At 39.8% G+C, this 27,863-nt stretch overlaps 1 protein-coding gene across 1 annotated transcript; it reads left to right on the forward strand.

Annotated features, from left to right (window-relative positions):
• Nucleotides 1–27,298, forward strand: DKK3 (dickkopf WNT signaling pathway inhibitor 3). Its single transcript, XM_069857555.1, has 7 exons — nt 1–150; nt 3,514–3,651; nt 3,954–4,037; nt 22,354–22,446; nt 24,178–24,322; nt 25,060–25,216; nt 26,694–27,298. The coding sequence occupies exons 1-7, from the start codon at nt 1–3 to the stop codon at nt 26,935–26,937; spliced, it is 1,011 nt and encodes a 336-aa protein (XP_069713656.1). The 3' UTR covers nt 26,938–27,298.
• The last annotated feature ends 565 nt before the right edge of the window (nt 27,299–27,863 follow it).

The raw sequence follows: 27,863 nt of genomic DNA on the forward strand, positions 1-27,863 counted from the left end.
ATGCGGCGGTGGCTGCTGCTGGCGGCGCTGCTGGCGGCGGGCGGCGCGGCGGGCGGCGGGCGGCGGGCGCCCAGCCTGGGCGAGATGCTGCGGGAGGTGGAGGCGCTGATGGAGGACACGCAGCACAAGCTGCGGCACGCCGTGCGAGAGGTGAGGGGGCGGGGGGGGGGGGCTTCCTCCCTTCTTCCTCCCCTCTTCCCCCACTCTTCCCCCTCACCTTCCTCCCCTCTTCCCCCACTCTTCCCCCTCACCTTCTTCCCCTCTTCCCCCCTTACCCCTCACCTACCTCCCCTCTTCTCCCCCTTACCCCTCACCTTCCTCCTTTCTTCCTCCCCTCTTTCTCCCTACCCCCTTCCTACCTTCCCCTTTCCTCCTTCCTTTTCTCCCTCATCTCCTCCCTCCTTTCCTCCCTCTCTTCCACCCTGCTTTCCTCTCTACATCTCTCCCTCCTTTGTTCCCTCCCTCCCTCTCTCCCTTCTTCCCTCCCTTCATCTTTCCCTTCCTCCCTCCTTTCCTCATTCACTTTCTCTCTCCTTTCCTCCCTTCCTTCATCTCTTCTTTTGTCCCTCTTCTTTCTTCCCACCTTTTCTTCCTCTCTTTATCCCTCCTTTCCTCCCTCCCTTCTTTCTTTTCTCCTTTCCTCCCTTCCTTTGTCCCTCCTTTCCTCCCTTCCTTTATCCCTCCTTTCCTCCCTCCCTTCTTCCCTCACTTCATCTCTTCTTTCCTTCCCTTCTTTCTTCCCTCCTTTCCTCCCTCCCTTCTTCCCTCACTTCATCTCTTCTTTCCTCCCCCTTCTTTCTTCCCTCCTTTTCTTCCTCCCTTTATCCCTCCTTTCCTCCCTCCCTTCTTTCTTTCCTCCTTTCCTCCCTCCCTTCTTTCTTTCCTCCTTTCCTCCCTCCCTTCTTTCTTTCCTCCTTTCCTCCCTCCCTTCTTTCTTTCCTCCTTTCCTCCCTCTCTTCCTTCTCCCCTTCCTCCTTCCCTTCATCCCTCCTTTCCTCCCTACCTTTCTCCTTCCTTTCCTCCTTGCCTTCTTCCCTCCTTTCCTCTCTCCCTCCATTTCTCCTTTCCTCCCTCCCTTCATCCCTCCTTTCCTGCCTTCCTTCCTCCTTCCTTTCATCCTTCCTTTCCTCTCTCCCTCCTTTCCTTCCTTCCCACCAGGTCCAGGGGTTCCTGTCATTAGCCGCCCCTCCCCACAAAGCGAGCCGTGAGGAGCTGCTGCCCGAGGCCACAGATCGCACAAATCCCATCAATACCGAAAATGCTGGCAAATAAAATCTCTAAGTCTCATTTTGGAGTTTCAGAGAGCAAGCACCCTTTATCAGACCTGGGCAACGGGAGGGAGCGATCTCCATCAATCATGTGCCATGAGACATGAGCTGGTTACAGAATATATTTCCTACTTACATGTATATGTCTTAATTTTCCCAGAAATCTTATGCACAGTCTGTTACTTTTCAAGGACTAATTTTAATGTTAATATCAACTTCACAGTAGTCTAATCTCTTGCTGGTTTGGAGCTTTGGAGCCAGCTCTGCCTGAGACAGGGAAAGGCTGCAAAGAGAGGTGATTACAGAAGAGACATCTGTTCAGCACAGATCACACTGAAGACAAGGCATTATCATCTCCAAAGAATGAACAGTGTCTGGAAAAAACACTGTCTGAAAGAATACATGCTATCAGAGGGACCTTCTGTTTAACTTTCAAAAAATACAATTACTTAGGTGAAATTTAACTCCACTTTAGCTTAAATAAAAAATATTCCACTTTTTTTTGTGGTAGTAACTACTTCTTGTATCAGCACCAGCGTGGTGCCCACCAACCCAGTGCCACTGGGGAGGTGGGAGGTGTGGGGGCACAGGCACGGCTGCCTGATGGGAGGCGAGGGCTCTCCTCTCTTCTGGGGCTGTTTCTCCTCCTGTTCAGGCTTCCCCCACCACCTCTGCTGCTTTCTGCTGCTGTGGGTGCTCAGGGCTCTCTGTGTGTGAGCATTGTGGCAACAGGAATTACACTGGAAAACCACCCTCTGGCAGCAATGCAGGCAGATCATGAGGCAAAAAACATGGGCAAATACTCCATCTGAATCGTAAAGTGAGACAAAAATAGTACGTGGCAAGGGGAGGAGTGAAGGGTGATTTTATTGTCTTTGTACAGCAGGAACTAAGACACTAGCAGTAATCCCAAACCAGGATGCAAAGGTGTGAAACAGTCCTGAAAACACACATGGAGATGTGGCGTACTTTTGATGGGATTTCATGTCTTCATCTCAAATTCCTTGCCCAGAATGATATGGGACCTGTTTCAAATCTAGGAACTAAGTTCAGACCCCAGGCCATTGTCCTGTATCACTTTCAAAACATGTTGCTGCATTCCCCTTCTGCACATTTTTTCCCTTCATGTTAACTATCTTCTTTCCAAATTCTCTTTTCCTCTCATTATAACATACATAGTCTGAAAAGAATCTTTTACTCACAACCCATTGGGGACCAGGCCGTTGTTTACTGTAATTAGATAATTTCTGAACTTCTACCGCCATCCTAACAGTTGCTGAGATCTACCTGTATCATCTCCTTAATTTAGACTGCAAACCCATTGCAATGAACTTTTTTTTAAAGTCTTCTTTATAATGCTGAAAATATGCTTAGTTAAATAAGGATGCAGTAAAAATTTCTGCCTGCTTTACTCTTCCTATAGTCAGGTTTGGATTGAGGAATGGTCTCAATACAGTGCAACATATGGATTGCCTGAGCTGCATCTTAGCAGATAAATGCTTTGCACTTAAAAAGGTTTGCAGCTGTTGTTTAAAATAAACAGACACACCAGAAAGAGAAATTTTGTCTTGGAAAAAATTCTTTTGTTCAGCCTGGCTGAACTTGCAGCCTCCAAGCTCTGTTACAGCAGTTGCAAATAACAAAGGGACACGGCTTACTCAGAGTTCACGTTGTTTACAAGACTCATGCCCTCTTGCTGAGCTTACTCTGTTTTCTGACTCAGAAAGTGCTACTTTACTGTATTAAGTCTTCATATGGCAAGGACAGCAGGAAATGAAATAGTGAATGAAATTCTGGATGTGTGAACCTTGGTCTACAGCACTGTTTCTGTTAACTTGAAGGAGCTTTGACTATGGCACTCTGTCCTGCCAGAATATTTTCTCGTCTTTGTCATATGGGAAAGTCTGTCTCAAGTGTTTAGTGGTTTTCTGGGAAAAATAGAAAGCTGGGCTCTTGGCTGGCATCAGCCTGTGCAGATACCAAGTTGTCACTTCACAGAGTTTTTCCTCACAGGGACTGACTTTGGCTTAAATAGTTCAGATCTCAAGGGTTTAGCACTCCAGTGTTTCTCTAGTCCATTGAAAGAACTGCTGTGGTCACTGTCTGAAACAGCTGAGCAAGCGTTCCTATACAGGGGGATCTGTACTAACAGCATCACATAATTAAACAGGGTGTCGCTGAGGGTTGCTTGTTCTCTTTTGTGTAATTGGTACTAATTTTCAGTTGGTTTATTTAACTTTGGCAGATGGAAGCTGAAGAGGAAGGGGCAAAAAAACTGTCGGAAGTAAACTTTAAAAACTTGCCTCCCAACTACCATAATGAGTCCAACACAGAAACCAGAATTGGCAATAAAACTGTTCAGACTCATCAAGAAATTGATAAGGTATGAGAAAACATGGATAGCAAACTTCTGGCTCTTACACAACCTTTTCTTAGAAACCAAAAACATTTTGCATGTTTCGGGGAGAAATAAGACAATTTGGAGCACAAACTTTCCTGATGATAATTACTTTGGGGTTTTATTGTATCTTACTTGCTTGCCTAATTACTATGTAGGGGCATATGGCATAAAAGGTTAATGTGAAATAATAATTTATTTTGAAAAAGATGCCTGCTAAACATAGAACACAGGTACAGCTATTATATGGGTCATAAAAGAATTTTGTTCTTCTTTTGCTGTATCAGGTTACAGATAACAAAACTGGATCAACAGTTTTTTCTGAGACATTCATTACATCCATAAAAGACGGAGAAAACAAAAGAAATCATGTAAGTAAATACATTTTTTTCCTTTTGAAAATTAAACAAGTATTTAGGGTTCATCATTCAGAAGGTGGTGATATAGTTCCCCGAGTAAAATTTCTGAATGCTTTAAAACACACAAGGCCATTAGGGATAAAGAGTAAAAATGTTTTTGTTTCTGTCTTTTAAAATTAATTTAACTTAGGAATATTATATTATTAACTAGAAGCAGAGTTTCAGTGTTGTGGCTAACTGAAATGCTTGATGTGAATATTCAGTTTGTCTGTCAAATGTAAATATTGTACTCAAACAGCAAAGATAGTTACACAGCCCTTTCCAGTGAGTGTGAATATACCCTCGTTACAACAGTGCTTCATATACGTCCTCTGTGTGCTTTTGAGTCACATAAAAAATTGCTTTTTAGACTTTTAACACTAGAAAATAAACTCCATACTGTCTATCATGAGGAGTCTGTAGGACAATATATGTTTGCTTTTCAACCTAACTTAGTGATGAATAACAGATTGTGAAATGACCCTTTGGGGAGGGGGAGAGAGGCAGGACAATAAATCCCCTTCCCCTCTGGAAATAGGTACTTAAGGATGCTCAAAGAAATTTAGAAGATTAAGAATATTCTTTACCTGAGTCTTGGAAACACAGGTGCTTCTGCTAAACATCCGTAGTCCCGTGAGAAATTCAGCACATTCCACTATATAGTACAACAGTTAGGTTTTCTTTGGTTATAATCTTACCAAAATCTACATTTTTTTAATGCTTTTACTAAGACAGGATTTGACAGTGTTTCCTCTGATAGCTGGCTTCATCCGACAAATAGTTTGTGGTGTAATTTAGTTTAACATGCCTTGGCTTTTTTTCAGGCAACTTTCTTCCAGTTCTTTCACAGAAGAAGCTCTTAAACTATTTTCTGTCATTAAAAAAAAAAAAGGGAAAAAATTATAGTGGCAATTCCTGTTTTTAGTAGGTGTAAAACCTGAAATTACTGCATCTTTTCTGCTTTTATTCTCTAAGTTTTCCCTCTTCTAGCTCATATTTTCATACTGCTATTAAAGTTGAGAATGGGATGTAGCAAAATAGAGTTGATTGTGTGTGCTATACGTCTATATTTTTTACTATTTGGCAAAGCTTATGGATTTGGCGGTAAGTCAAGGTATAAAATAAATTGCAACTACAGCTTGGTTTTACACAAAGTTTTAACATATTCTACAGTGCTTTTTAGTAATTAGAAACATGTAACGATGGCAATTAAAATGTCTTTCTTCAAGCAAATATGGTCATGATCTTTAAAACCAGTGTACAGAGGCAAACCTTTCAGCCTTCTTAGCACTGGGACACAGCACTGGTGCTGTTCCCCAATGTATTTGGCTTGTTTGTGGTGTCTAATCATTCTTCACAACTGTAAAAAATATTTCCAAGCTAGCTTTCTCCAACAACCATTCAAAGTTGCTTTTTAAGCTTCATATATCAAGTGACATTACATTTTCCTTATGGGAAGGTTGCCTCACTTACCAAGCCACTGCTGAGTCCAGAACCAACACCATTATTAGTCCTTTAGCTAAAGAATTTCAGGGCTGAATACAATTTTTTTGCCAAATTTCATGCTGACAGTCTTTATTTGGTCATGAAGTAAGCATAGTCACAACTAATCACACTAGCTCCTAATCATTTAAATCCTGGAGCACTTTCTTCATCAAAATCCTTACTGCAGCAGCTGCTAAAACAAAACTACATTTGTTAATGTAATTTCCCTTCTCACACTCATTTTGAACTTTCAGCATGTGCATGGTATGAACACCTTATTTAGAGGCTGCCAAGTCAGAGAAAAAGCTAAACAGGAAAAGCAACCAACAGATTTATTTGGTTGTTATTTAAGGAGACAGGGCAAATGTGCATGTATTAATTTGACTAAGAGAGGCCTAACAGAAATAAATCAGAAAATACTTTACAACTTTAAAAATTAAGGAGGAATATGAATTATTTAGGGTACTACAAGGGTGAAGGACTATTGTAGGAATAATGGCATGAGATTGAGAATTGGAAAATTTGGGTTACAGCCAGAAAAACAAGCTGCCAAGGGGAGATCCTCCAAGTGGAAGGAAAAAATTGTCCCAATTAAAAGCTGGTATTTCTTAGAACTGTAAATTTAAGACAAAAGTATTGGGAAAATGAGTTGCAGAAAACTTGGTACTGCCCCCTTAGTTCTTTTTTATATCCATAAATTTTCATAGTTGAAATGTTGTGTGGCAGTGTGGGATGTCCCAGTCACTTTCCAGGCCGCAGGCTTCCCAGATCACTGGACAGTGAAAGAGTAATTCTGCTTCTTTGCTGCTTATTTTAAATGTCAGCAACAAAGTGATACATATACAGATATTGTAAACTACAGCAGTTTTAAATAGAAACCTTTTGAAATCTGTTTGGAGATTATCTCACTGGACCTCTAAATACAGCCAGTATGTGCTGTTCTGTAAAACTCATCCTTAACACCCATCAGTGATTCATCTTGCTGTGCAGTATAATACAACCAGAGGTTTGCATAATTGTATCAATAAATATTGACAGTCATTTGAAAAGGAGGATACTGACATTTTGTTCTGGGAATGGAGAATTTGGTAGGAGAGGCTGTAGGGAGCCAGCCATTGGGAATAGGACCTCTGTTCCGATGCTACTCCTGGAGCCTTCAGATTTGCGCCTCTTTAGAACAACACTTGTTTCTATTGTCAATCTCCAAAGTAAAAGAAATAGGCATATGCTATCACAGGAGCTCCATTTCTGTGCTTGTGCAGAAACTGAATGCTGGAAGCTAAACTTGTTTTATAGATTCAGTTTATAAGCTTAGCTCATAAAAGTTAAGGATTTCCATAGCTCCTGCTCTTTAGGTACAAAATTGGGTGGTAAATATAAGAATTCATCAAAAACCTCAGCAAGCCACCTGTTCTGAAATGTAACTATATAACACTATATAATTTATTACTGCAGCAATTAGTAATGACTGGAGCCCTACAGTCCTTAGTGCACATTTATTCTCTGAGCTGAGTTAAAAGCCACTGAAATCACTGAAAGTTTTTCCAGTGACATCTTTGGGCTTTCAGGCATGATGCCAAAGTCTCACAGGTAGGCAAAGATGTGTTGTGTGAAGGGTTGCAGTAATAAATCTACAAACTAGCTGGAATGAATTGCAGCACTGGAAAAGCAATTTCATGGAAAATAGGTTGTGTCTGCTTTTAAATCACAATGCCTGTACCACCCCTACATCCTCCTGCAAACAGGTACAAACACAAACATATTAGATGCATATAAATATATATAAGTACATGCACATACCTGTAGGGCAGATGCAGTATTACAGGAACATAAGACATAATCTTAAACACACACACTTTTCTGCCTCGGACAGTATTTCTGTTTGGCTTTGCATCACAGAAATATTCTCTCTAGTCTGTGTTCTTTTTTGCTGAATGGCTCACTTGACGGTATTTTGATGGCAGAAGACTATCAGTATTTTAAGAAGAGGAACTGGGCTGCTTGACATTTCTGGCAATGCAGTCCAGTTCTTCAGAGGTGCTGCATTATTTGGAGGCGCCATTTACATTCCCAGACTAACATTCACTTTCTCAGATGTCAGTGTGGACTGACAGTCACCAGCATAGATGTCAGGCTTTGATCCAACTGTCTTGTGTCTTTAAATAGGTCAAACATAGGCAAGAGGTAGCTGGATGCACATGTTTTTATGTCTGTGCAGGGGTTTACACCCACTTGCTCCTGTGTTTAAGGGTTAAATATTCTATAATTTACTTATCCAGGGAACGTTATTTAGCTTACAAATCAACAGAATAATTCCAGTAGGAACAGAACTCTGTTACCCTGTGAAAATCAAAATATTTTCTGACTTGTTGACTAATCCTATATCAATTGTGATACATTAGCTTAGCTGATGAAAAGCAAGCATGAAAAATAAAAGGAAGCAAAATTGGTATGGATAAGGTTTTCTGCAAAGGACTCACTGCATTTCTTCTCAGTTGTGTTCATAGTAGTATTTTATATAAGCTCTCTTCCAATTCAAAGCTAGTGTACCTAAGATTCTTTTTCTTGGCTGTATTAATTTAATAAATATAAATAACTTCTTTTTTAGCAAGTTTGGTTCCTTTCAAACTTTAATAGAAGTACATCTAGTTTCTTTAAATTCTTTTTCTTTAAAGCGATTTTAAAATATAGTAATATCTAGGGAGGTTGCACCAGGGAACTGGAAGAGAATAAATTTCTCATTTGGCTTTGACACGGTAAAAAACATTCCTCTCTTTTGCTTGTCCCTGATGGTAGAGGGTCTCATTAGTTACACAGCACAGGTCAAAGTTTTTTTGTAGGAGAGTAAGGAGATTTACCTCCAGTGGGATTTCCCTGCCAGGTGCTTGATATTTCTCTGCAAAGATAAGCATGTGCCTGTATGCACACATGTATTTGCCATCCACCTTCTGCAAGCAGAGCAGCTGGTTAGTAAGTAATTTCAAGCACTCTCAGGTCCTTAGGAGAGAGGCCCCATGATACCAGGCCTTTATTTTTGTGCTTAGAAGCTGCTTTTTGGATCCCTGCAGCTCTGGGCAGGGAGGTCTGTGTTTATGAGTTGACTTGGCAGGTTCTGGAAGTGACCAGCAGTCAGGTCACTAATTTATCTGTAGAGATAGAATGGATAGCATCCCTGTTATAATGGCCTTATTTAAAGCATTTTTCAGCCTTTGTATTTAGTCTCACAGTAAAGTAGTAAAAAGAAAGAAAATAGTAGAAGAATTGCACATTAGTCTCTGGGGTTCTGTTTCCCCCTTTTCTAGAGAAGAATCTGGTTTAAATGGCTAAGCTGTAGCACTTCATAACCAAGCTTCCATTTCTCTGCAGGTTCTCTTTCAGAACTGCTAAAGTAATTGCTTGCTTCATATTTGAGCAACTTTTATATCGTTTCATTGTGTTCTCAGCCACATGTTCTGGAGTTGCTGTCTGAGATTCACACTGCTCCAGGGAAAGGAGGTCCTAACGGTGCTGAAGAGAAAAAGAGCTTTGAAAATTGAGAAGCAAGCATTCATGGAATGGAAATTTCAGTTTTTCCATCAGTAGCACTGCAGAAGAGCAGCTGTTGACAGAAATCCAAACATGCAGTGTCTTGGTGTTGACTTCTGCTCCCTTTGGCATGCTAGTGTCACAGGGAAGACACTTGTTTTGGGCATCCGAGTCCTACATTTGGGTCCAATTTTTGCTTCATTTTTCACAGAAATTTTAGTCCCTGGTGACTTGTACGCAACAACGTTAAACTATCATTAGACTAAGTGCAATCTTAGGTTGACATACTGTTCTCTGTCTATCCAAAAATCCTGTAATATCTAAAATTGATGTTTTCTGTATACTTAATAATTTAATTCATTAGCACTCTTAATTTACTTTTCTGTTAACTCTTCAGCCGGCTCTGTAGATGTCACTTGTTAATGAATAAGTGCAGTTCTTAAAACACCCCACCCTTTAGGTAGTTCTTACTGGAAGAGTAGATAAGGCAAGCTGTACTTCCTCGCTAGTCTTCTGGGAGAGAATGAAAAGATCTTGTAGGCCCATTCAGTCCCAATTCACCTAAATTCCTGCAGGAAAATTAATAGGCATTTTTTTGTTTTACTATGTATGAAAATTCATTACTTTTCTCTAGCAAATCTACCCAGTTCTTTCAAGTCTCTTGCACAAACTTTCCAAGGCAGTGCAATGTTTGTTTTGTCCTTCCAATCTTATAAGTTTGCTAACCTGTCTGATGCTAGCAATCTGCTCAGTCTACGCTTACTCCACTGGAAAAGTTATGTAGCTAAGTGTTGAGCTTTTTGGAGCCCAGTTAGTTAAAGAGCATTCTGATAGTCATCCTGAGAGGCCTCAATACCTGTGTCATGTTTTGAAATGATCAAATGCATCCCCCCCGGCTTGTTTTAGAGAGCCAGGGACAGGCTTCTTTTTCTCATCATTTTCAGTTTCAGTTTTGGCAATGTAGAACCTGAAGCTTAAGGGAAGGTGCAAATAGGTCATGAGGACAAGTAGCTTGTGTTTGTTAGAGTAGGAAACAATGTGCAAATGGGAAGAGGATGTAGCCAAAGATGAAAAAAATTGAAATTATATTCTGAATTGCTCTTATTAATCTAGATTACTTCTGGGTTACGAATTTTGTTGTAGAGCAAGGGACATATCCTTCTTGTATGAAAGGTATGATAGAGTGTGTGCATACCACACATATAACTAAATCCATAAGCAGCAAATGCTTTACTGACGCAAAAGTTATTAAAAGATTTAGTTTAGCTCATGGATGATAGGACAGCCTTATCGGTCACAATGTATCTCTAAGACCAAGGTTTTTACTGGTCATCTGATGTTCACTGGACTATCACCAAAAAAATCTGAAATTTAGCCTCAGTGAGTGGAAAGACCTGACATAAGGCATGTGAAAAACATGTATCACCTCTGATCTTGTGTGAAGAAATTTCTCTGAGGAAGTAGACGGGAAATCTCCGTAATTGCCACCTGAGGTGCGTGTTGCACAGCTCAGTGTCCACATCTTTATCTACTGAATTTAGTCCATTCTGAGTTGGCTTGTTTTCCCAGAGAATGCTGTCTGGAAAGTTACGGATACACACAGAGAATCAGGAATGGATAGTGTGTACAAACATAAGATGGTTTTGTAATATTATAGTGCTGCACTGACTATGATGTGGAGAAAAGTGAGACTGTGGTTTCCATGGACTCAGATGTCATGCTTGGTGACCCTGAACAAACAAGCAGGTGTAAACAGCTGCTAGACCTTATCAGAGTGAAGAGAAGCAAGGTACCTTTTGTGGAGAGGTGAGGCAAACCAGGCAGGTGTTTCAGCTGGGAACACAACAACCAAAGGTCAGAGAACATACATCATTATCATGTTTGTGTTTTCTTAAATAGCAGCTTGGATTTACAGGCAAACAACTGATGCAGCAGCAAAGGAGGTACACCTAATTAAAGGTATTGGATCCTGCTCTGGTTTGTATCAGTGGGAGTCTGAAGTAATTCATGTAACAATTTACTTTGCTAGTAGCGAAAAAATAAAAAAAGTGACTAGAATCTTTCTTATTTCCTATTGGGTTTTTTTCTGTCAAGTTAGGCAAACAAAACTATGTAGTACTGACCGATATTCTGAAAGTAATATTCTTCATTTGTAATTCAGGTCTATGCCTATCTTTAGAATTGTTTTAAAATTTACCAGATCCTCGCGTGCTACAATGTGGTGTTTCTATTCCAGTTAAATTCCAAAGAAAAAGATTATTTTTATGCAAAATCAAATTGGCTGAAGAACTGCCTCATCATTTTTATCTGTCTGGACTGTTACCCTTTAAGTCACTAAATATTGAAGGGAGAAAGATTTTTTCGGTATAAATTCTGCCTGACCAAAAATAAGCAGTTCACTGTAACACAGCAACAGTGCCTAGAATTGATTCAATATTTTAGACGATGGTTTTACTAAAAACACAACAGTAAACCAGTAAATTAATCTCCAGAAGGCTACAAAACAGACTTTCTCTCAGAGAGTCAGTGCCCACCCACTAATTCATCAATGTCTGTTTGAAAGCCCTGCACCACCTCTAAAGCTTACAGCATTCTTGTCAGTTATGGAAATAAATTCTGGCTTGTCTGAAACTTTTCATCTATGGGGAAGTATGCACCATGTTCAGTTACCCAATTCTTCCTTGTTTGCATATTGGTTGGCTCACCTCTTCTGCAAACAAGCTGTGGTAAAGGGGTAGTGTAAATCAAAGAATGGTTGTTTACCTTTTCCTTGGTTTCAGTTCAGTCTTCTCACACAAAACCTGTTGAGTTTAGGGAACCACGGCTGTCCAGATGACTTTTACAGATCGTGTCCATGTTGTAGGGAGATTAAAAACAAATCACTAAGAATGCTTTTTCTTTCTGTCTACTAGATCTACCTATTTATCCCAAGATAAATTAAGTGGTTTTCTATCTCCTGTGTAAGGTAACAGATGCAGCCAAGGAGAGTGCATCTTTTATGTGGGCTGGTGGCAATTCTGTGATCTACTGACAACTGTTAAGAGATCATACCATGTACTGTCTTTAGACAGTCAGTGAAAATTCATCAGCGATTTTTCCTCTGATTTTTTCCTCTGATTAGACCTGTGTGCAAAATTAATCACATGACAGGAAAAGCTTTAAGGCAAAAGAGAATTTTTTTCCACTGGGTTTGATTACAGGGTTTAATCCATTGGCTCCAGCAGATGCTTATTTGAGATTCTAGCTGAAACCCTGTTATCTAATTAAGCAGTAGACTTTGGCTGGTATGGTAACAACATGTAGCAAAGGCTTTAGGAAATATAGGCATGGTAGTGGATGTAAAGCATAAATGTTTTGTCTTTTATCTTTTATCTGCATCTGTTATAATCTTCGAATGGTTGAGATACAAAGGATGCAGCTGAATGGACTAAATCTGCAGCTGGTTTATGCTGGTATTGTCATATGTAAGGTGGCAGGATGGTACCGATTCACCATGGCTAGGAGGTGGGCCCAGTAACATATAGTTCCATATGCAATGAGCCTAAGTTTTCTCTACCTTTTACTGGGCTGTAGGAGGGGTAGATTCTTTAAAGTCAGTAGGCTGACACTGTTCTTACTCGAGTGAGTAGGAGGAGAAAGAATGATTGTGATCCGTGATTGCTTGGCCTTCTGTGAAGTTGTTTATGGTCAGGAAGACATGTGAGGTGCTACTAGTCCAGCTTGATGGTGTTTTGTGTTGTAATTAACTAAGGTAAACCATGGGAATTGAAGGAAAGTGGTGAATTGGAGACTGTTCCTGTTTAGTTCTGTTTCATCAGAGATCTGGCAAATGTGAGGGATAAAAGCACTGTAGAATGGTGGCTTCAAATGAAAAAGGCATTTCTGTGTCAGCTCAGTAAGTCTCATTTTATCCTTCCTTCCATCTGATTCAGAAACAGCGTTTTGGCATCTTTTGCAGTGTGAGCCTGGCCGTTTGAGGGACTGAGTCACTTTGATAGTTAGCACTGAGGAACACCACACCAGTGGATGCACTGGCTGTCAAATCATAGTTGTTCACTAATGCAGCTTATCAAGAGAACCTCTCTCCAACTTTTCTGCCTGTCCCAATTCTTACCTTAATAACAAATCCACTTCTTTCTTCCAATTAGTAATATAGTATAACTGGTAAAAAGATATGCAGGGTGGGGTGGGAGTTTTGGATCTGTTTACATGCTACTTTGTCTGGAAATGACTCACAGCCTGTTCTATGAATTCATATCACATGAGGAATCCCTCAAACTTGTGCTCTTAGAAAGTCCACTCATCCCACTGGGAGGAACAAGCATCTTAAGGAATGTAGATAGGCTGATACCATCCTGTCAGGGAAAGGGGAACTTTAGTGGTCTTTCTGTTTCCAAAATATTTCATAGCCACCAGCAAGAGAATGTTTGGTCCTCTAGTAGGTGTTTGTGTTGGACTTCATACATTGTAAAAAAACTGTAATGCATTCACCTTCTTATGTCCTGTTTTGAAGAACATGAAGATTATGCTGAAGACCTTTTTTCATTTCTTCTTCACTGGACTTTGTTTAAGAAATGGAATGAATATTAATAAATAGTCATCATCTCATGTTGTTGATATCCTCTATACACATGAATTCAGATAGAGAATTAAAAAGAAAAAAAAAAAAAGGCTCTATTATAATCCCAACAAATGCCCCAAAGAAGAAGTCTGGAAGAGGCCTCAAAAACTCAACATCTATTATACAACCCAGATGTCTACTCCATTCTTAGCCAGGCATTAATCTCATCTGTTCTCAAAATCCTGAAGTGCTGGAGACAATTTATTCCTATGCTTTTTTATGCTTGCTATAAAGTCTCTTGCTGTAAATTAAACCACTTCTTCCATCTACAGCTCATGGAAAATAAACTGTTCCCTTTCCTGTAGAGTAACAGCAGTCTGCCGCATTGTCAGCTCTGCTGTAGGCAAAATCTGTTGTAGATGAATTCTTATCCACATGTTTTGCTTCTCCTATTGTTATCTTTGGCTGACACCTTAAACACAGTAAATAACTCTGTTGAAACTACGAACTACCGAAAAAGTATATCATATAAGGAACAAAGCACGTAAGATTCAGGGATTTAAATAAGTTCTGTGAGGGATTAGGCACAGACTGGCTTCTTACTCTCTGTGCTACTCTTAATTTAGTGATTAAGATTAGTAAACTGCTACTAAGTACAGAAATCTTGGTTTGAGTTGTTTTTCCTTTTGCACAGCTGTTTCACATCCTTGCCGTGTGGAGCTACTCTGGATTGTTTTGCTTTTATAAATTTTCAAAATTTACATAGTTTGGTAGTGAATCATGGAAACTTTGTAGCTGCTGATTGTAGAGAGAAGAGTTGCCTGCATTAAAATTTATCCCTGGGGCAGACCATTACATGAAAGCTGTATCTTTATAGGATTACTAACTGCTCAGAAATAATGACACTTGAGAACTTTGTAGCACAGTTTTGCTGTGTTTCTCTAACTGTTACTGCGTCTCAAGCTATTTAAAATGAAACCCAAGATCTTTTAGACCAGAGGTTTTAGGTACACGTTCTGGTTATCAAGGGTCAAAGAATTGTCATTCTCCAATTAATAGATCCACAAGTAGATACGTTTCTCTATTAAGATAGTTAATTGCAAAATCATTAGGAGAAATTTGTTTATAAACATGCATCAGTATTTTGACCTCATTTGATAATCTTAAAATGTGTGAAAATGTCTTTCTTAACATGGAGCAATTAAACACACGGCTACTGGTTTGGGGTCTCACATTGTCTGACTTCAGAATATTCCTTCTCTAATTATGGATGTAGGAGATTAGAGAGTCTCTGTGTGTTTAAAAAAAAAAACTGGGCTGATGTATAGCGTGGCTCTGGGTTTCCAGAAAGCTTAAGGGAAGGTTTCGTTGTCAGAATTTTTACTATCTACTATGGTGCTCCTGATTAACAGGATGGAAGAAGGGACATTTCATGTTGTAGCATGTCCTGTGGCTCTATGGCAAATGTGTGGGATGAGACACTGCTATAGCAGACAGCCACTGCAGTATGAGCCCAGCATGTACACAGCCTTGTATATGTTTATGTGTATATACATACACACAGACCTTTGCTCCTTTCTTAGTCGGATAGCTCTTAGTTTCCAGACCAAGTTCATTAGTTGCCAGATTAGAATTTGTGGGGAGTTTCTACCAAGTTCGAACAATTCCTCTAGTGTGCATTCTCTGGTACTCTTGTAAAATAGATTGAAATAAGTACTTTGCACTGTGTTTCCCACTCAGGAGCATTTGCAGAGGCTGCAGTCTTGCCAGGATCAGATTATTACATTGTTTACTGAAAAAAAGATGGGGTGAGGGAAGAGGATAAAGTGACAGCTTCTGCGGAGTGGCTTGCCATGAAATTATTACATGACATACAGAACTTTTGATCACGCATGAACAGAATGTGATCTGATAGAGCATCTACGCATCATTTTTTTCTCATTATCCTGAGGCATTCATTAGGAATTTTTTGCTTTTTTGCCTTTGTATGTAGTTTCTTCTATCATTGAAGTCTCAGCGCCTTGATGGTGTGGATATTATGACATTTTATTTATTTCTTTTTTGACCTGGAACTTTAACTGTGTGAGAGTGTAATCAATGATGGGATCACTGCATTTGTGGTGAGAAAAAGGATATAGTGGCAAAGTGGTGGACTTCTTACACTAGCTTTGGTAGCAAGCAGTTTATTGGGTGACTACAACCTGCCTCCATGAATTCCCTAGGCTTTTTGATGGCATATTGAGGCCAACTAGCACAGCTGTGTTGCTTTTGGCACCTAAGGTCAAGCTCAGGTGCCTTTGGGCCATCTTCAGTTATGTCTGGAATGGAATGGAATGGAATGGAATGGAATGGAGCAGAGCAGAGTAGAATATTTTGGTTGAAGAATCTTGCATTCATTCATATTGGATCATGGAGAGAGACAGAAATTAACTTTCTCCAATTAAAATATTTCTGTTTTCTTTAAAGGGGAAAAGGAAAGGGGTGAGATTAGTTCTACAGAGAAGTTAAAGACAAAACTGAAGGAGTTGCTTGTATTTTCTGGTTTATTAGTTTTGAGCTCAGAAGTCACATTCCTGTTGAAGAGCCACACAAATTGCTGGCTTTCCCACATAGCACTGGGATGTCACTAATACTATAGTTTGCTACTCAAATGTTTGCTCTCTTTAGTATGTCTTTTTTTTTAACAGTAGTCCTTATTTTTATGAGTGCTGTGTGCTTGGCAGGACAGCAGTAAGAGACTTGCTCTGCTGGAAAGTATTACAAAGGTTTTGAGGTATTTCAAGACAAATTAATTCGTATCTCATTAAAGACTAATGCATTATGTGCTCTGTCTAGACAACTGAGAGATTAGGAACTGGAACACTATTGCAGTTCAAACTGTGGTAGTAGTTTCCATAAAATATTATTCCTTGTAATTCTGCCATTTTTCTAATAGATGTAGTATGTGTAGGATAGAAACCAGGTTTTATGCTTTTTTTTCTTTACTGCTCTGCAGTTTTTGCCATCTGCTGCAGTAATGGAGACCAGCCCTACATGAAATGACTTGTAGAAATTAAAACAAAACCTAGAACAGGATATGTAAACACTGAAGTAAATATTAACTCTAGGAAGTGCTAATTGCTAAGAAGTGGCAGTTTCAACATGAACAAGTGGGTTTGCTGGAGCAGTTCAGCTATAGCTGAAATTATCGTCGCACAGAGACAGTTGAGAGAGCTCTGGAACTGTTTGGAAAGGATCTGTAGCTACCATTTATAGAGGTTAACATTGAATTTTACTTGAGTGACACGTTTCTTAAAATGATATTTCTCTATATCAAGAGCTTTTTGGAGACACATAAAGAGGCTTTTTTCTTAGAGAAGCTTTTGAAGCATTGTTGTCCTAATTGACTGCGAGAGGTGCCCACATGCATTTCCGAGATTGTTACTAAAAATAATTTTCTAACTGTTGCACCAGCTGCTTTTGTAACATTGCTTCCTGTGTTGTGTACCTGCTGGCAAAACTCCCTTATCTCTCTGAAACCGGTGAATTTTGCCACAATACTTTATGGTTTGTGAACCTGAAATCCACAGAGGGTTGGGAATGAAGGTTTTGGGATGGTTGTTTTGGTTTGCAGCTGTACAGACAGTGCAAAGGCACAAAAAGAAAAAAAAATGCTTGCGTCTCATTCAGCCATTAGCCAGTTTCAAAAGGTTTGTAGTCACAAATTGCAACTGGGTCAGAATAAGCCAGGCAAGTGTGCCATATAGCCTACACAGGCAGGGGAAAAGTGGTTGCCCCATTTGAATCCCACTTGTGTCAGAGCAGTGACCTTGGCAGACAACTGCTACTGAGTTTCTCCCCAACAGTTGCCCCGTACCCACAGGGGCATTTTCTGTTCCGTACACACTCCCCCCACCCTTTAGTGTTCACTGTTTGGCTTTGATAGATGTATTAAGCATCATTGAAAAGTTGTAAATAAAGTCGTGAACAGTGCCTTCCTCTGCTTTCTTGGGTTCTAAGCTAAAGTGTAAAGAGACAAGAAGGAAAGGAAAGCTCATCCCACGCAGTCATTTGCTTGTTGCTCAGAAAGATTGGCTGAACGTAGGAATAGTGAAAAGAGAGTTTGGTTTAAGATTATCCTCAAAGAAGGACTTTTTGAGAATGTGGGAGGTGGTATAGACAAATCAAATGTCAGGTTTGAATATAAAATCAGTGATTCCATTTTGAAACACAGTAGTATCGGACTAGACTTAAGCATATTTTCTACTCTACACCTAGGGTGTTAATTAGGACTTAGGAGGAAAAAGAGCAAAGCAAAATGAGTGTGATTTCAGTACAAAATATATCACCAGAGAAACAGTATGAAAAATATTACCATAGTGAGGTACAAAAACCAGATGAGCACTGCGAAGGAAAGTGAGTTTTTATATGAAAGTAGATTAACTGCATCCTTGTAGTTCTGCTTTCATAACTTGAACCAAGAAATTATTTGCTTCTGCCTTTTTATCCTTCATGTGTGATATGGGTGGAGGATAATGTGGTCCACACTGCAGCTGGCTACACTCCTCCAGTCAAGTACAGTCTGCACAACTAGTCCATAGTGCCTTCTAGGTCAAAGGCACGCTTTTGGGGGAAATCTGAAGATGCTGTATCACGCTGAGAGAAAACTTTTTTTCTTCTGTGCCTTTCCATGTATATGTAAGTGATCAGCCTGAAGGAAAGTTCTCATATCAAAACCTGTTGCAGCACTTCTTGACTTGTACACTCACACTTGGGCATCTGTTTCAGTGTTCTGGTGGTTGTGGTACTACTGTACCTCACTGTCACTAACACCAGCCAGACACTGTTTTATTTTTTTATAGTCTCAAGCGTGGAGACTAACTATTCTTTAGGAAAGCAAGTGATAGCTTGGCATAGTCTGCCAAAGACAAGAAAATTGAAGTTTCTTTCAGCAGCAGTTGTTTTAGAGTCATAAAATACAGGGAAACTTTTCCATGAGTTTCAGTGTTCTTTGTTGGGTTTTTTTCCTCCCCTGCTGGATTTGGAACAGTTCCTAACCCCCAAATTGCTTTCAGTTGTTGAAGGATATTCACTGTAGAGTACAATATTATAATAAGAGCTCTCAGGATGCTGAGTATGTACTTACAGGTACACAGCATGCTCTGCTCCATCAAGCTTCTCCTGTTTATGGGTCCTAGTGTATCTGTTAATAAAAAGACTATCCTGCTTTCACACTGCATTATTCTTCAGCACTTTTCAAGCAGCATATTCCTTCACTGCTACATTAAATTAACTGTTATAACATAGTAATGGATTTCAGAGATGTGCAACCATTGCAAACGTAGCCAATTCTGTCTTTAAGCTATCTGCTCAATTTTCATGCTGTGCTGCAGGTCAGAAGCCAGCACCCCCTCTCCTCAGTTTACACACTGTTGCTCTAGCAAAGACAAGTGTTCTGAGGAATAACCGAGTTTGCAGAATTCCAGAAGAAAATTGGTTGTTCATCATGCATTCCAGCTGGTAAAGATGTTTAGGTTTGCTCCTTGTCCAGCAACAGTTGTGTTTTGAGGTAGCCTGATTAGAAAAGGTCTGTAGCCTGATTAAGGGGAGAAAAAAAAAGGGGGGGGAAAAAAAGATAAATGGTTACACATCTGCATGAATAAGCATGACTGGGTTCTGCATTGACTATGGATTACAGTACCTGGGTAAAGGAAGTCGGAGTGTGGCACAAAATGTTCACAGAGAACATAGGAAAGCAAGCTTTTTCATGCCAGGAAAGAAAACTGTGAAGGGATTTTTCCCCTGCTGATTCAGTAAGGGGGGAGAAAAAGGGGTTTTGACAGGGGACTGACTACTGTAAGAAAAACCTGTGTCTGGAGAATTATAACTTCAGTGTGAGGTGGGTTTAGACCTAGAGAGAGTGAGTTATTCCATGAGTTTAAAAACAGTTATGGCAAGATTTCTCCCCTGTGGAAAGGGACAGTTGGAAAAACTGACTACACCGAGACCTGGCTGTTTGCCTGAAAGTGGTTGGAACAGGAATGAAGCAGTATAGTTTATTCTGAGTATGGCTTATACAGAGAGATTCATAAAAGGAGCTGACAAAGCTACAGACAGAAAATTGGCCAGAAGAGCATGGTTGTTGAAGAGAAGTGGCTAAGTGCTAACTTGGAACCACAAAACCTCAAACATACTATATAACATTCAGATTTTAACCCACGTGACTATGTTAGAAACACAAAAGCAAACAAACAGAACACATGCTATACTGGAGTAATGAAGCTGCAAAAACTTTATGGCAATATATAGCAGTCTAGACCCTGTGATGCTAATGTCTTAAAATTGTTGAAGTGATTGCTTCTTAATTAAAAAACATATAACCTGAATGTCATGTCATTGACTTGAAAAGAATCAGGGTCTAGACTGTGTTTGACTTCTGTCCTGTGTTCCAGGTAATAAAACTGTTTGAAAACATCTCAGATGGCCAAAATGGGTAACTTAGATGAGGCATTGCTCTTCATGCAGAGCAGCCTTGTCTCACAGAGGGCAAGAAGGTTCTGTATGGTTTAATCTGGAGAAGACCTGAAGGCAGTAGAGCCGTTTCACAACATAATCTTTTCCTCTTTCAGCATTTATAGTAATTTAAGAGTGTTGCTTAGATTTCTTGCTGAGCTAATTTTCAGTCAAGCTGAAACACAAAACCCAACTGGGATGGAGTAGAAGAAGTCAGCAGTTTGGGGAGAAAGGACCTAAAAGAAAGTAGAAATAGAAAATTAAAAGCGTAGTGGAAACTCACAGTAAAGGTTGCACCGATGACAGTTGTCTGGTCCAAGAAGTTGAATTTATATTTGCTGAAGAGCAGTCAAGTGGTTTATTCAGAGAATTCAGGGATTTTTGTGTAATTCCCCTCCCCTCTCCTCTCCTCTCCGACTAGTAGCAAAATGATAGCAAAAACCTTATGATGGTACAAACGAATGATGGAGTACAAGTGACTCTGAGCACTGCTATGAGTTATTCTTCTATTGGCTAGATTGTTTTCAGCCTGGAGAAAACCCCTTTTACAGGACAGGGTTAATTACATGATTTTTATGAGGTAACCATTAGATGGGAAAACACTCCCTCCCTGTGAACCAGGTACATCAGGGGTACAAAATGTATACACTTACCCTTCCTACTATCCTCTCTGCCTACCTGCAGAGCTGTATCCTGGGAAGAATTTCTGTCCTGTTCTTACGATTACCCTGTGCAGGATGAATGAAAGGTGAGCCAGCTCTACCACAGTGCTTGTGGGACATCTGGGTGAAGAAACTCCAGTCTGAGTTTGTGATTCATGTGGGAACTGAACATTTTTGTTAAGGCCATGAAATGATTCCAGGTTTGATAATCTAAATGTGCAGAAGCACCTTGCTGGCTTGAGGCGTATTCTAGTGTCTTAGATGGGCAGCAAAGGCTGATGCCTTAGGGAATTGTGGGGTTTTTTTCTTTTCTCCTAGGATGCACGCGGCTCTTCAGTGCTTGTCAATCTTGAATTAAGTGTTCAAACCTGTCTACTGAATACTCATGTGCAGCAAACAAGAGAGGAGGAAACATTGAGTTCGTTAGCTGCATTTCAAAAGCATGTGATGTAGAAATCTCTTTCTTTGACAGGCTAGGGTGTTACTAAGTGTAAATTAGCTCCCTGGAGAGCAGGGAGATGCCAGAAGGCTGATGTCAGCTGAGAATCTGCTCCTGTATGTTTTGCAACATTCAAATTAAATTAAAGTGAGGATTTAAAATTTACATGTGTAGGTATTTGGGTATTTGCAGCTGTGAGCCTGCAGGTGGTGGGCTATGGTAAAAGCTATATAAGATGAGATGAGATAGGTATTTGCCACCAGCCAAGGAGAGGAAATCAAATGGTGTAGGACATCTATTGCTTCCCAGAAGTGCTGGCTGTAAGATAGTCCTGTTGTTACCATGAAATCCCAGTAACATTTAATGTTACCAGTCCAGTGGGAAGAAGTAATGCATTTTTTGCAGCATAGAAGCTGTTGTTTCCAAAACTGCTCAAGCACGGTGGAGGTGCTTATGTTTGCCTGAGAAGAATTTGCCTGCCCTTGCAAAGAGGAGCAGAGGGAGCTGCTAAAACAAAAAGGAAACACATTTCCCTTCTCTCTTAGGGCTGTCCTTGCTGGCTTAGAGAAGCAAACCATGCTGTGGAGTTTCCAAGGCTGGCGCTAATGTTGTTGGGAGGACAGCTTAAAGCTACTTGGCCTGGGATCAAGAAAGATGTTTTAGAGTGGTCTCCCACAGGGCATAAAGATACTCTTGGCTCCTGTAGCTGCTGTAGTGTAGCCTCTTTCCTTCCGTCTTGTCCCACATCTGAAAAAATAGCCAACAAATAATGAATCAAAACTGAGATTTAATGCAAATATCTCCAGCCTCACCCCTACCCCCGCTCTCCCAAAAAAACACTAACCCAAAAATTCTGCAGAAAAACATAATTTATCTTCTTCAAGTTACTGTTATTAATATTTATACATGAAGTGAAACCATCTAACACATTGAGGTCACAAAATTTATGTATGCCAGGGAGCCAGCATTGTGCTATTATAGAACTGGGGTTGTATGAAGAACCAAAACAAGCATTATTTCTTGATTCCCAAATAAGAAATACACTCAGTCAAGACCTTCTGGGATTTCAAGAAGTATGGATTTCTGTCCCATAGTGGCAAATGACACTTTTCTCCTTTTCTTCAGGAGTGCATCATTGATGAAGACTGTGAAACAGGGAAATATTGCCAGTTCTCCACCTTTGAATACACATGTCAGCTCTGTAAAACCCAGCATACAGTAAGTCCTGGATGAGATTTGATTATTTTGTCATCTCTAGAAGTTATTGCATAAACTAACTTGAAGGTTTTTAGTGGAACAGGCAAAGAGCAAATATCGTGCCAACTCCCAAGGCTCAGCTGACAGCTGGTCATTTTCAGTTCCTGATTCACGAGATCACCTACATTATTGAAACCTGTGAACATCAGGAAGCAATAAATTCCTGTCTTTAAAACTAAAATATATATGTTCTTGGTAGTTGCTATGGTTATCTTCTGCAGGTGACAGCTCCCTGAAAAGTGTGGTGAAAATCAGTTTAAGAGCAGTCTGTCGAAAAAGGCCTTTTATCTGACTGCCCCTTTTTATCTAAGTCCTGGCGATGGCCTCTTGTGAAACAAATTCACTCCTCAAAGCATTTGCAGATGGTTAAGTCTACAAGCAAGCAAAACTTGCTGTAAAGACACGTAATCAATAGGATTATAACTGGAAGGCAACAGACTATTCTTGAAATGATTTAAATACTTACCTTGTTAGCTTCAGGAAGCTCTATTGACTGCAGTGGGCTGAACGCTTGTTTAAACACAAGTCCTGAATATGTGCTCACCTGCTATTAAGAAAGCTGATTCTTCATATTTTAGAAATTGTTAAACTGATGATTTTTCATCTTAACATGGAAAAATTAAAAATGGAGATGATGATGACCTAACAACCCTCTGCCCCATTTCTTTGCAGTCCCCAGGAGAACATGGTAGGATGAAGAAAGTAAAAATCAGGTTCTAGCTACATTCCTGTTGTAAAGGGAGCTAAGACTAAAGGTGGTGGGATCAATGCCCTGACCTAGAACCCCTACAACTACAAAACATTTTTTCTTTTTAATTAGCAGGTCTTAATAGTGCTAGTGTAGTCCTACCCCTTTCCTGTTTGAAGCACTTCCTGTGGGATCCACTGGAAGAGAAATTCTGACAGGGCTTTACACAGACAGAAAAAAGCTGTTAAAATGCTGACCCACTAGGAAACTATAAGACATAAATCAAATTACCTAAACAAAGAAACAAAGTGATATGCCACTTTTATTGGGTTGATTTATTAGGTCTGTACAGTTGAAACATTGGGACAGTTATCACAGAAAGCCACCTATAGAGATTTGCACTCCTGATTTGCAAAAAGAATTTTTCTTCAGAGATATTTTTTTCCAAAGATTCTTGGTTACAAATGAGGTCTGGATCTCATTACAACCAAAAACTGAATTTTGGTATGATTTTTTTTCATATTGCTCTTTGAGAGCAATCGTTCTGAACAAATTGCAAATTCCTGACTGCATTTAAAAGTGGAAAAAAATCAGTAATGTCTTCCATTGATAATGTTTTATTTATTAGGGGTTTTTTTCCTCTTTAATTGCAAAAGACTGTCCTGAAATCCGTATTACACTGTAGGATGTCTGGCTGCTGATGAATTTGCATGTAAATGCTAAACTAAGAACGTGGGTTTTGTAAGATCCAAAGAATAATAGCATAGAAGGAGCGCTGTTACTCTGCTGCGTGGATTCCTGTCCAGCAAACAATTCTGTGTACGCTTGAAGCCAAGAAGCTAAGCAGTTCTGTTTAAGCAGTGGGAATCTGACATGCATATATTTAAAATGCATTTATGCACTTGTCTTCAGGACCAGGGTCTAATGCTGTGTTGAGCCAACTGTTCATATGTGCAATTAGTGCCAGAGTGACAGTTTTGGCATGTGCTTTTTCCATCCACAAGCCTTGCTCACGGGACGTCGAATGCTGTGGAGACCAGCTTTGCGTCTGGGGTGAGTGCAGGAAATCCACTTCAAAAGGAGAGAATGGCACCATTTGTGAGAACCAACATGACTGCAACCCTGGAACATGCTGTGCTTTTCAGAAAGGTACAGACAGAGGGTTTGGGTTTTATGGTTTTCGTTTAATAATACAAGAGCGTTAAGATTTAGCTCTTTTTGCCTAGGTAAAGTGATTAAATCTCTACAGAATCAATAGGTCTTTCTCCCTTGGTCTGCGGAGCACACTGTGTTAACTTCATTAGAAAACTTTAATAGAATTAGTAGTGAGAAACAGTCTGATTGGAGTGCACAGTGATGAAAAAAGAGCCTATTGCATGCTAGAGCTTAGAAGCACAAAACCCTGTTGTTTCTAAAAGAGACTCACACACTTAAAAGTAGCATGTATCTGTGTCAAATTGTCCTCTATGTGTAACCTCTGCAAAAAAATAGAAGAAACAGGAAAAATAGCAGAGTTGTAAAGTATAGAGATAATTCTTTATTCAGATTTTAAACCTGAATGCTATGCATTGCAAAGGATTCACTAATATTAGTTTTCTTGGGTTTAGAATAGTTTAAAAAATCTCCAGGGGATGGAGTTGTGCAGCACTGCTGTATTGACAACAGTGAAGAAGCAGGAGTTGATCTTTCTCATTGAACAGAAATTTCAAATGTCTTACTCCCACCTAGCGGAAAGAACTTTAAGTTATGGCTCCCTAACACATAAGGGGACTGAAAAGGTCAAATCTGTTTTTTCATATCTTGCATAAGGACTTAAAAGATTAAGTCATTTCAGTTTAGCAGACAGTTAACAAATTCTCATAAAATTAATTTACTTTGGCATGTAGAACTTTTGTTCCCTGTGTGCACTCCATTGCCTGAAGAAGGTGAACCCTGCCATGACCCTTCAAACAGACTTCTCAACCTGATCACCTGGGATCTGGAACCTGATGGAGTACTTGAGCGATGCCCATGTGCAAGTGGCTTGATCTGCCAACCTCAGAGGTAAAGATCAAAACTGGGCAAGAAAATTGCTTAAAATTTTTGAGGGCTTTCTTTCTGTGACGAGCAGGTGCAGAACTTGCAGATTCTTCCATGCTAGGAAGTACTTTTCTCATCAGTAGGATCGAAGCTTTGTCCAGCTTCACCCCACACAGATGTGCCTAACTGAATTTAGCAACACCTTAATCCAGTGTGAATTAAGTTTGTGTGTCAGGCTGCTACTACCTTTTAACTAGGAAGTACTAACAGCTGTTGAAATGTAAGATTCCACTTCAATTCTCTACATACCATTCTTACCCACCAGCTTCCTGTGTTAGACTGGGTTTCTGCCTGATGTTTTGCTTGCTTTCATATGCAAGACATATTAAAAGACATTTCAATACATGCAGTGAAGAGGCATGTCACTGTGCTATTGATCAGCTGTAGAGGGTCACTTCTGTCACAAGGAAAGAAAATATACATATGTATATCTTTGCTTGCATTTTCCTTCAGTTTCAAACTAACCTGAGAAGCCAGGCGACTTAATACCTGCTGTTCAGACTTAAAACATATACTGAGCAGACTTGAATACTGAGTTTCATGGAACAGGAAGCAGGCTAACTCTGGATGTTCAGCTAGAAGCTAAAACTTGGGAGTATATCCTACCTTCAACTGTTCTTTAAAGGGACAGTTATTTGCATTATAAGCTGTTTCACTGGGAGAAAGTGAGATCATTTTACTTTTGCACTAAAAGCATTTTTAGAAAACTTACATGGGATCTAAGAAATAAGCTCTCCAAGTTTCTTCCTACACTACCATTTTCACTATATTAACTTTCAACAAGACAGCATAGCTGTGATAGAAGCGCAGATTAGTATTTCTCTTGTGTCTCCAACTATTTTTTTATGCAGTTGGATAACATTTTGTTTCATAGACACAAGTTGATCCCATCTTTTCAGAACCAAAATTTTAGTTACTGTGCAAGTATCATTAACCTCAGGGAAGGTAAATCAGGAAACGTCACATCTAGTAATAACATTCCCGATGAGAATACAGAAACACAGAAATGAATTAGGGTGTGAATACAACTAACTGTCCAGCTGTGATTATTCATCTGCTTAGGGCTATCACAAATACAGTAACCACCTGCCCATGACCTGCATGGACAGCAAGACAAAGCTGCTTCTATGAGTTTACATGATGTATTTGCAGATTCAGGTAAAAGGGGCAGACTGTGCTGAGCTCCACTGCCATCTTGTGTCCCAGCATCCAACTTTTTTTTGCTATTAGGATCTTTGTTCTAGCTTTGTATGTGGAAGCCTCATCTTTGACTCTGTCATGCATGTAAAGATCAGATGTTTATGAAAAACACGTAGATGTGATAGTACTCTTCATTTAACAAGCTTTCATGTGGGGAGGGAATGATGAATTTTATTAAGGATCTAACAAAAGAATATGAAAAGATGCACTGTGTGACCAGCCATCTCTCTTTTTCCAACAGCCATAGCACAACACCTGTGTGTGAACCATCTGCCAATGAAACCAGGAATAATGAAAAAGAAGATCTCTCAGTCATGGATGAGATGCCATTTCTTGGTTTGATACCCAGAGATGCTCTTTCTGATTATGAGGAAAGCAGCGTCATTCAGGAAGTGCGTAAAGAATTAGAAAGTCTGGAGGACGAAGCAGGTTTGAAGCCTGAGCCTGACTCAGCTCGTGACCTGCTTTTGGGAGATGAAGCTTGAAACACCAGACATTTTAGTTAGTTATTTCTAGATTATTTTTTTTGTGTGTGTAGTGTCTTGCTTATACAAACCCAAACACACCGTGCTGGATAGAAGTGCAATAAACAAGGTCCTCAACGAGCATCCTTTCCTGTGCACCAAACCTGCATGTTCCAATTACTGTTGAATTCATTCATTCAATCCTTGGACCAAACCTCCTGTCAAAGACAAGTAAGAACTAGATCAGTGTTTCTTCTGGACACGTACTTTCTCCTTGTACTTTAGAAATAAACTTATCAGTACTTGACCTCATTAAAAGATACACATAAGCATAAATAATGTTAAATTATTAATGAAATTACTTTTGAGTACACGTTTAGAATAATTTATTTTCCTAGAGTAAGAACCGTCTACTTTGGAGTGGTTTAATCACTGTTGGATTTTTTTTAAGCACTTTTTAATTTTGCTTTAGAAAACAGAATCAGTGAAGCTGCAGCACAGAGGGTTTGCGTGTCACATGTGTCCTTCCCCCCATCCCACCCCTTTAAAAGGATGGAAAAGATAAAGGATGCCCCATCCCACCCCTTTAAAAGGATGGAAAAGATAAAGGATGCTTACCCTTTTCGACTAGTATACCCAGAGCTTCTTTTCAGCTGTATATAATGGATGCCAACTGTCCTGCAGCAGTGTTCACTGCTACTTCAGAACTGCTGTCCCATAGCTATTGAATCCCTTGAATTTTCTACTTTCATATACAATGGTCCTGGTCTCCCCCACTACATAAAGGGCAAACTATCAAAAAAGTCTATAACATTTTCCATAGAAAGTAGCAAATAGCGTGCACGTACTTCTATCCCTATAGCACATTGGTTCCCACACAGAGAAACTGTCAGCCTGACTGTTCAAGGCTCTGTCTCTTAAGAGCGAAACACACTATCTAAAATCAC

This window comes from Phaenicophaeus curvirostris, chromosome 5, assembly GCF_032191515.1.
Source record: "Phaenicophaeus curvirostris isolate KB17595 chromosome 5, BPBGC_Pcur_1.0, whole genome shotgun sequence".
NCBI lineage: Eukaryota > Metazoa > Chordata > Aves > Cuculiformes > Cuculidae > Phaenicophaeus > Phaenicophaeus curvirostris.